The sequence below is a fragment of the Alosa sapidissima genome, chromosome 13 (genome assembly GCF_018492685.1).
Source record: "Alosa sapidissima isolate fAloSap1 chromosome 13, fAloSap1.pri, whole genome shotgun sequence".
Classification (NCBI taxonomy): domain Eukaryota; kingdom Metazoa; phylum Chordata; class Actinopteri; order Clupeiformes; family Clupeidae; genus Alosa; species Alosa sapidissima.
In genome coordinates this window covers 20,719,926-20,729,931 of record NC_055969.1, presented here as the reverse complement: position 1 = coordinate 20,729,931, position 10,006 = coordinate 20,719,926, and the positions used below count along the sequence as shown (strand labels likewise).

At 41.6% G+C, this 10,006-nt stretch overlaps 1 protein-coding gene across 4 annotated transcripts in view; it reads right to left on the bottom strand.

Moving 5' to 3' along the window:
• Nucleotides 1-5,770: 5,770 nt before the first annotated feature.
• Nucleotides 5,771-10,006, bottom strand: part of polm (polymerase (DNA directed), mu) — a 16,566-nt gene continuing 12,330 nt past the window's right edge. For 3 of the 4 annotated variants that reach the window (XM_042058794.1, XM_042058795.1, XM_042058797.1), the window contains 5 exons: nucleotides 9,485-9,617; nucleotides 9,269-9,371; nucleotides 8,744-9,058; nucleotides 8,279-8,362; nucleotides 5,771-7,903 (listed from right to left, as the gene is read on the bottom strand). In XM_042058794.1, the coding sequence (XP_041914728.1) occupies nucleotides 7,817-7,903; nucleotides 8,279-8,362; nucleotides 8,744-9,058; nucleotides 9,269-9,371; nucleotides 9,485-9,617 (722 nt within the window). In that variant the 3' untranslated portion in view covers nucleotides 5,771-7,816. The remainder of the gene's footprint in view (nucleotides 7,904-8,278; nucleotides 8,363-8,743; nucleotides 9,059-9,268; nucleotides 9,372-9,484; nucleotides 9,618-10,006) is intronic. The other variant, XM_042058796.1, reaches the window with a different exon arrangement.

Here is a 10,006-nt window from a genome sequence, read left to right as displayed (position 1 = left end):
TATTTGAAGTTAATTGTTTGGTCTCTTTTTATTGTGTATATGTGTATCGGACATGATGCTTCTAACATATTACATTCAGTGGACTTGGGTTGGGTTGGGTGAATGATGGATGTGGTGAGGCCTTTTGGACTAACTTCAAATATTGAGTTGGGATCACTTGACTTGACTTGACTTGATCTTTTTTTTAAAAATGTTATGTGTTTTAATTATTACTTTTTAAACACTTTTAAACTATTGCCATTTTATGTGTTTGAATTATTACTTTTTAAATACTTTTAAACTATTGCCATTTTTATGTGTTTTAATTATTACTTCTATGCTTTTATTAGCTATCCTGTTTCCTCTGTGTATGAAATGTGCTATATAAAGTTGACTTGACTTGAGATTAAATATTGAGTTTTAAACCAGACAAACCCTGTTTTTTTTTTTTCAGTTGCATACAACTTGGTAACTCACACTACATGTTTAAATTGGACGAGATTGCTGTGCCCACACTGTAAATCTGACAGTTCACACTGCAAGACAGCTGACAAAAACGTCCAACATGGCAGAAATCCAATCAGATTGGACTGGATTTGGAATGTTGATTGTTACTTCGTCTAATAGGCATTGCAAATATATATATGTATATATGTATAAAAACTATACATAACAAATCAGCCAGGAATTCAGCCGATTTGTCAGATCTGACTGATTCAAGAATAAAATCAACCGGATAAAGCATCTGCTGAATGAATGTAAATGCACAGTGGCATTCGGCTTGGCATCGAGTCATTGGTGGGAATCCTAGAATTCCAAACTGGTTGAAACCAGAGACTTTCTAATGAGGAAACACAGCACTCAAGGAATCCTCCATAGAAATGTATGAGGTTGGTTCATAACGCCAATATGGCAGTAGTCTACACAAATCCCGACCTTCCAGCATGCCTCCGATACAGTTGAGTAGGAAAATAGCTACCTCATAGCCCAAAGTGTGTTACTCGGCTGTGGGGGGACTTTGTTGAAATCTTTTGAAATCAGAGTCATGGTTAGAATTCATTATTCCTGTTTCTGTCCTCTGATTAGGGACAGTTTAGCAAACACAAACAAAAACAAGTCATTCAAATCATCAATGAAATGAATCCTTTAATTCACTTAAATAAATGCTCATTCTAAACAACTATCTGTGTTTACTAAACAAATAAATCAAGATCAAATATAAACATGGCCCCAGGCTTGATCTGAAAGACAAGTGGTGGATTCAATGGAAGACTAACAGACTAATCCCAATTATGCTCCAATAAACAGTAATTTGGCACAATATCTATCTAACTCTAACTAACTCTGGGCTCATCTGACATGTGAAAATGTGAAACAACAGGCCAAAAGTGTGTGTATGTGTGTGTGTGTGTGTGTGTGTGTGTGCGTGTGCATGCATGTGCATGTGCATGTGCTTGTGCGTGTGTGTGTGTGTGTGTGTGTGTGTGTTGCGGAAGTTAAAGAACCTGCATTGCTATTCCTGAAAGGCTTTACGGGTAAATAACAGGTAGGCTTTGTATTTAGATATCTATATTGAGCACTTTTAGACAGCCAAATACTCATTCTATTTTTTGTTGTTGTCTTGAGATAAATAATGAACTAACTGAGCTTCCATCAACGACCCATGATTGAATCAGTTTGTGATAGGAATCACCTAGTCTCTCTGCCATTCAACACAATCAGCGTCCACTTCAAAGGGACGCTTAAGCCATTGAGAACAGGTCGTATTTGAAAAGCAGGACCCGGTCTTGTGATAACAGAGAGGGAGGTTTGTGTATGTGTGTGCATCGGTATATTATGTCACTGTGTTTAAAATATTGGTTTCAACATTAATGTGATTTTCAAACTGTGTGTGAGAGAGTGTTACCACATGGTGTGCATAATGAAAGTAAATGTATAATAATTTGGTAAATATTTAATTAATTTAATTATTTGTGTGATTATTTAGTGCCTATATAGGGACAAATCACTTTGATTTCATCTGGCTGCTATTCTGCCTTCTTGCCCAGCATCAGTGCCTGACCGTACAAATGCTGTTCTACCTTAATAGACAAAACGTGCCACAGACACACAGTCCAATCTGGTGGAGAGTTCATAAAAGTTCCTGTAGGTGTAATGACCAAGCCAGGGGTCCCAATAGTGTTGTCATAATATCACATACAATGTCTTTTGAGGTTAGTGGTATTTTTTTGTGTGTGTCTCTCTCTCTCTCTCTGTGTGTGTGTGTGTGTGTGTGTGTCAGGGGCCACTCTGTCTGCAATCTACTCAGACTCTCAGCCCCTGTGTCTCCAATCTGTATCCAAAACCCATCACTTCCCACTGGCACACACACACACACACACACACAAACACACACACACACACACTCAGAGGTGTCTCTCCTCTCCTCCTCCTTCCCCTCCCTCTCTACCTGAAACTTTTGTTTCACGCATTTGGTCTGAAGAGTGGAGCTCAGGAGTGTTAAAGGGGATTAAGAACAACAGAGCATAACTGTTATCCCCCCTCCCTCCCTCTCTCTTTCTCTCTTTCTGTCCCTTCCTATCTCTCTCAACTCATCCCTGTGTCTCTTCAGATCACATCAGAGATTGCCGTCATGTTTGTGAATGGGGGCCCCGATCCTCCAGACTCGTCTAACAGGAGTGTCAGGACCACGTAATGGACAGGAGGGGCATTTTGGGGGGGCAGTATTAATTCCTTTTCCTGTCGGCCGGGGCCAAAAGCAGCAGCAGAGGTGTGAACACGGACACGCTCTTTGAAGTTTAAAAGACATTTAGAGGTCAATTATGTTGTAAGGAAAAAGGTGGTTAGAGGACAGCATTGGCCATAAAATTTCAGTTCAGTTTCAGGGCAGATAAAACAAGGTGGGCCAGTTATAGGGTTAGAGCATTTTAAGGCCGCTAATTAGACTGACAAGTCAGGTTTACATTGACAAGAGAAGCTGATGGCTACTGCGCAACTGTTATAGGCCTATGTTATTGGGTGATATGATTTAGGGTGCATTTTTCATAAAGAGACTTGGAGGAGTTGAACTGGAATGTAGCGAGAGTTGCTATGACATCTTACTCCTGCTCTGCTCTGTACTTGGTGACAGGAAGAGTGGTTGCATTTGGCACATGTGACTGTTTAAATAGTGCATGGTCTATGTGAAAAGACATATCCCAGATAGCATGTAAGTCTGCAAAGGTGTTAGCCTGTTGATAGATAGATAGATAGATAGATAGATAGATAGATAGATAGATACTTTATTCATCACGAGGGAAATTTTAGAAGGGCCAAAATCATCACAATCTTCAAAAATGTTATTGAGCCAAAAATCATAAGCTACTAACCATGGTGACATGTTTAGTTTTCAACACCACATAAAATAATGCTTTAGAGTTCTTAAAAAAAAAAAAGACAGATTAAACTCTGATTCTGGCTTCTGATCTAAGATCACAGGACTGTCACATGACTCAAAGGATCTGAAGTAAAAAAAATAAAAACCCATCTAAACTGAAACAGCTGACTTGTATAATATCAATGTAATGTAGTTGTATGCAAATACGTATGTTTATATCATCTTCACCAAATCTACGAGTTCATGGGCCTAACAGGCTAATAGGTCTACTGATTTATGTTCACAGATCATAAAGATAAAGGCATAGTGTCGTTAAACAAACCATAAATGCATTTTAACAAACAGGAGCTAGTCTCTCTCATGTCTCCCTATTGTTACTTCACCTTGAAATCATATTGAGAGTAAAGAATGATCCCCCTATATACAGGCAATGTTGGAGAACATTCAAAGGAGTTGAATGGAGTTGGTGATTTTGGTTGGAGTGATGCTCAAGGGCGTAGGTTTGGTCTGAGCTTTGGTGGAGACACTACCCACTAACCCACCCCCGAAAAAAGAAAAAAAAAACACTCAACTCTTTCACCAGCCACTAAAATGATTAAAATGTGCTACTGTCCAACTACTATCCATGATTAAAACGTGCTACTGTACAGCTCAGTTGTAAGAAACTTAAATACATGCATGCTTAGCATTTTGTGAAAATAAATCATTAAGGCTATATTGACAAACTCTTAACCTTGAGCTGCCTATATTTTCTGATTCTAATATTTACAGATATCTAGGCGATGTAAGCACAGCTTAGTTTTAAGAAATGCAGCCGAAAGACCATGTTGCATTTTGCTTTAATTTATTTAAAAACCGGATTACTCTGGAACAGCTAACTATACACGGGAATGCATTACACCTCTGTGTTCGGTAAGGTCTGCTGTTTATTCTGATATGGTTTGTCATGTGTTGTGTGAAGAGTGTGTAGGCCTACGATATTCCACCGAGACGAATGGATGTGGAGATGGGCGCAGAGAATAATTATTAAATCTTTTTCTCGAAATTTTTCTCGCGAACTGTTTATCACAGCAAACAGTGGCTAGCTAGCACCGTTTAAAAGCTGAGAAAAAGCTTCATGTGACACATGTGTGATGAGTAGCCTACTTCTCGAGGAGTTTAACAGAGAAGAATGGGTGAATTTGGACGCACTTCGTGCTTAGTGAAGTAAAGCTGAAGCGCTGCATGCTGCGCAGGAGACTGCGCCTCACTGGTAGTTATTATAGTTAACTTCAAATCAGCGGGATTTACCCTTATAGGCTACTGCACATCACAAGATCTGTACGAGATGATCCGCAGCACTGAAGTGAGAAACTATTTAACTCTTTGTGTAGCGCATGTGAGCGTTTTTCCCCATTCCAATCTGAATATTGGTGGGGACATTTCAGTTGTAATTTGACATTGGTGTGGTCACGTCCTTCGGTCCCCACGCCAATCTACGCCCCTGGTGATGCTGGTCAGATAGCACGACAATCATAGATGAAAATAATGGTTTCCCTGGGAAAGAAAACTGACGCGTGGAAATCACGGGTGGCATGGTTGGAGGCTTCGATAGTTCCCATACAAGTTCATGTTAGGGGTTCATGACAGTTTCTACAAAACACATCTGTGTAAAAAAGGAAACAAAAACACAGTGTACTCAAAAACACAACTATTGAATCTGTGAGATCTCCTGTTGGCAAGCAACAGGGGATAAGGGAAGGCTCATCAAATGTCTCCTACCAGGGCTGTTTGAAGCAGCAGCTTGAGCAGTTCTCTCACAGCAGACAGTAGCCTACTCATCTACAGATGTGGCCAAAGCCAGACAGTTATTGATTCTGCTACAGATCATGATGATTTAGGCTGAAGTCAGGTAATTTGTGTCACTTTTTGGTAGATTACAAAAAACAACCCTTCAAAATACCTGCTTCACCCTATATTACAAACTTTTTTGTAAAACACACTTTCTTCATAGCAATACATTTATAGATCTTAGATTTAGCATCTCTCGTTGACAACTATGAATATCACAGTTGTAAAAGTGAGCTAGTATTTCACCGTTTGCTAGTGCTGGACAAGAACTGCACTAGTAGTCAGCTTCACATCAGCTCTTACCCAGATAGAAGACATATGTGTCGCCACCTGGTGGTGAATCAAACTACTACAGTTCACTGCATTTTTGGGCAGTGTGGTCCTTTGCCTGGACATGCAGCAGTTGGATCACATTTTGGGTTACAAAGTCCGTCTATCTTCAAATGATGGTGTAATTTCCCCTCAGAGCTTGATTAATTTATCTGACAACAGTGAGCGTTTTTCTGGTTTTACACACACAAAAAAAAGAGTTTTATGGGAGGTATTGTCATAGTTCATGTTTAGAGATTAAACCAGACACAAAACTTTAGTCACCAGTCTTGCTCCTTTATTTCAAAAGCTTGAGTTTTTGCATCGTTTGTCCTACATGTCTTCCTGTTTAAACGGAACACTGAACAGCCAGGTGTGTTTTATCTCCAAGATATGGGTCATCACATTGAACATCTCAAGACTTTTCATACCTGTGTTTGCAGACTCGAACAGAAGTAAAAGTACCAAGGTAATACAGCTCAGTCACAGTGGTATGCTTTCAACCAGTGTCATAATAATAAAATTAACATTTCAACCAATAACAATAGTATAACTTAACAAAACATCTCATATATAACAGAACTTTAAACAGCATAAGGCCTGCATTACAGTATGTGTGTGTACCATGTCTGATAAGAAAGTGAATGTAACACCTGTTGAAACTGAGAAAGAACCACAGTGTGTGATGTGTGTGTGTGTCAGACAGAAAGACAAAAACAGAGTGAGTGTAAGTATGTATGTATGTAAACCACAAAACATATCTGTTTCATCACACAATCCCCCACCTCCAAACACCTTTTTGTTGTTGGGACAACAAATGGTTACTTAAAATATATTTTAAGGTAAATTTTATTGAAATGGATGTTAAAAGTTTCCGGTTTCCCGTTTCAGGACAGATAAAACAAGGTAGTTTGGGCTTGTTTGGGCTGTTATTATGCTAAATAACTATCAAGCCATGTTTACACTGATGAGAAAAGCTGATATGCTCACATACAGATTACACACATACTGTGCAATTTGTCTCACCATTACAAAATGTATATAAGCACACAGGCACGCACGCACACACACACACACACACACACACACACACGCACGCACGCACACACACACACACACTAACAACACACACACACACAATTATTAAATCTGCCATTTCATTCTTACAGTGTTATATGCTACTTCCCTAAAGGCACTGCTTGCTTCTCTATTTCACAAAACCTAAATGGAAATACAGGCAAAGCTATCATATGCTAGCAACCAAATCAGCCCCTGCAGCTGTTACCATCGAGGTAGTGGTGTGTACACCCTGTAAGATTTCAACACACACACTAGACATCTCTGCAGTCAGTCACGTCACTTTCGGTCATTGTGCTCGACATTAAACTCTCAGTCTGTTCAATCTCAATATCTGTCCAAGACCGTGGTCATTGTACACAACTGTAAATCCATTTCAAATACTTGGTTGAGAGAGCTCTGACATATAAAGTGCATTTTGCCATATATTAAAAAATGTCAAGACAGTTCAAGACCATACAAGGACCTAACATAGTGTCAAACTAACAGCTGTTCAATCGCAGGGCTATAGAACTATTTAGATTAAGACCGTAAAAAATGTCATGTAACATTTCATAGTGTCAGGAGCCGTGTCCCCTGATGAATTTTAGAGATGAAAGTCCTCTGCAGTAGACAGTAACAAATGGTAAGAGCACATTATGCAGTGGATATAGCGTTTCATATCTGCAAAGCAAACGCATTGGAATGAGCCCAGAGCAGAGTGAGTCAGGGCAGATGAGAGCTGTTCACTTAAGGGTGACCCCAGCCTTTATGTGGGTGTGTGTGAAGGCACTGACACATCACAGCAAAATGAAATACCTCATATCTAAGTCCATGTTCACACCTTTTCAAAGAAAATACAGCTAGTTCTAACATTTCTAAAAACATAAAGGCATGAGAGTGAAGAATAAGGAATGTTATTGCGGAACATACAAACCAAAACAGAAGCAAAATAATCCTCTTGCAAGTCAGGCGTTTTCTTTTCTGAGCTTGAGGCTCTTTTCTTCACATGCGAGGGATGCTCTGGAAGCGAGGAAGTGACCCAGCAGATATCGTGACTCATGGAAACCACTGGTGACTAACGGGGGAATCAGCCGATGCAGTGCGGTGAATCAGCCTGAGCGGCCATTTTGAGGTGCAGATTTGAATTTAGGTGCAGAGCAGAGTTATACAAGATTCTTTGGGTTCTACAGGTTTTGGATCCACACAGGAACCGAAGAGTGGATTCAGCTGCTGATTCCCCCCTTCTACAGACCTCTTCACCAATCAGGCATTGCGGTCACATGGTGGGATGTAGTCCAGTCCCAGGTGGCTGAAGATCTCTTCCTCTGTACTGGCTCTGAGGTAGCATCCCTGAAGGCCGAGACCGAGAAAGCAGTTAGCATGAGGGGGGTTATTTACAACAGGACAGATCAGCATATGGAAGATAAAGCCTGACAGATACCCTTTAAAAACATTTGGACCAGGCTCAAGAATTATCTATGAAAAAATAATCAAACTGCACCAGGATGATTGCTTGAAAAAAAACAGGAATTAAAGCAGGAATTAAACTGTGCTTTGTGCATTTGTAGCTAATACATATCACAAAGTGGGATTCTGAACTGGATACACACATACACATACAGTTACTGGCCACAAGTGAACCAATCTTATCACAGGCACACATACCTGACCACAAGTAAGCCAATCCCATCCCAGATACACACACCTGGGCACAGGTGCACTCACCTTGCTGTTGTCGTAGAGGGCGTGACTGCTCAAGGACATGTTCTTCTCCCGACCTGCCCAGCGCCTCAGCTCCCTCTCAAACAGCTGCACACACACAAGGGCCAGATTAGGACCAGACAATGACCAGATTAGGACCAATTCAGGACTAGCCTATACCTGTGCTGGTCTTACAGTACCTCACTTATGCTAGAAAGAAAGACAAGAAATAGGAATAAAAGAGGAACAAAAGAACAGACAAGAAGGAATGTCAGAGAGAAAGAAAGAACGTAAAAAGAGTGAATGACAAAATACTCATATAGTGAAGAAAATTAGTGGGGGGGGGGAAACACAAACACAAACAGATCACAAACACAAACAAAAAGTTAGAGAGAAATAAATGAAGATAGAAAAAAAACTCAGATGGCAAAGAAATACAGGCAGAGAAGAACAGACCGCAAACAGAATACAAAATGGCGGCCTCCCCACCTTGGAGCCAGTCCAGCCCAACAGAGCAAACCCAAACTGACTGAAGGGGCTGACTACCAGGTCCACCCTGACGGCCTTCCATCCAGCAGGGCGGCGCTGTGGCAGTGGCTCTGGCCCAGGGGCTCGTCCCTCCCCACCCCCAGGTTCCCCCTCCGTGGCCTGGGCAGATGAGTGTGCTTCCCCTGAGTCTCTCCGCTCCAGCTTAAAGATGGAGAAGCACCTCTCAAAGCGATCCATGTTGTTAGGGGGCCGTGCAGGCCCCTCTTTGGATTCCAGGTAGGAGTTCCTGGTAGTTTTCTGATACAGGAGCAGGTCCTGGAGCAACAAAGGATATATATATTCCTGGTCAACAGTTTAAGGTAATTTTATCTATGCAAAGTGCAGCCTTTTCTCCTTTCTTATACTTTGTTACAAGTTCGGTCCAGCACTCAAGGAAACTAAAAAAGAGACTGAGTAAAGCCTGCTCCCATGGCTGTATTCAGAGGCATTCCCTCCCATTTGATTGAACATCCTGATATTCCCCACCTGAGTCTCCAGCCACTGGACCACTTTGGGCATAAGGCCCTCCTCCTTCCCCTCCTCTGGGTGAGTGATGAGGAAGTCCACGTCATGGCCCGTTTCTTTTCCCCTGACACAGAGAAAGCAAGCGAGTGAGAGAGACGGGTATGAGTATGTTTTTCCCATCTGTGTTTGTGTGTCTGTGTGTGTTTTGTGTGTGTGTGTGTGTTTATGATCACTTACCTCCTGAATCCTCCTATCAGTGTGATCTGAGCTCCTGGCAGGACTTCCTGCACCGCCCTCTCTACGATCTGACCAATGGCGTCGGCTTCTGCCCGACTGACGTGCTGGCTGAGGTCCTCGTGGTGCAGCAAGCCTGGATGAGGTGTGGGACACAGATTACCCATTTAGATCACTTCCAACAGGGGCATGTTCAATCTCAACACATTTCAAAACCGCTTTGCTACACTTTCCCTGTTGAACAACATGTTTGGTCATAACGGTGTGCACCAGTAAGGACATCTGTTACAAAACCTCAACTCCTTACTGTGATGTCTACCTGCTTGCTAACTGACCAATGGCAGCAGCCCTGATGTCTACCTGCTTGCTAACTGACCAATGGCAACAGCCCTGATGTCTACCTGCTTGCTAACTGACCAATGGCAACAGCCCTGATGCCTACCTGCTTGCTAACTGACCAATGGCAACAGCCCTGATGCCTACCTGCTTGCTAACTGACCAATGCCAACAGCCCTGATGCCTACC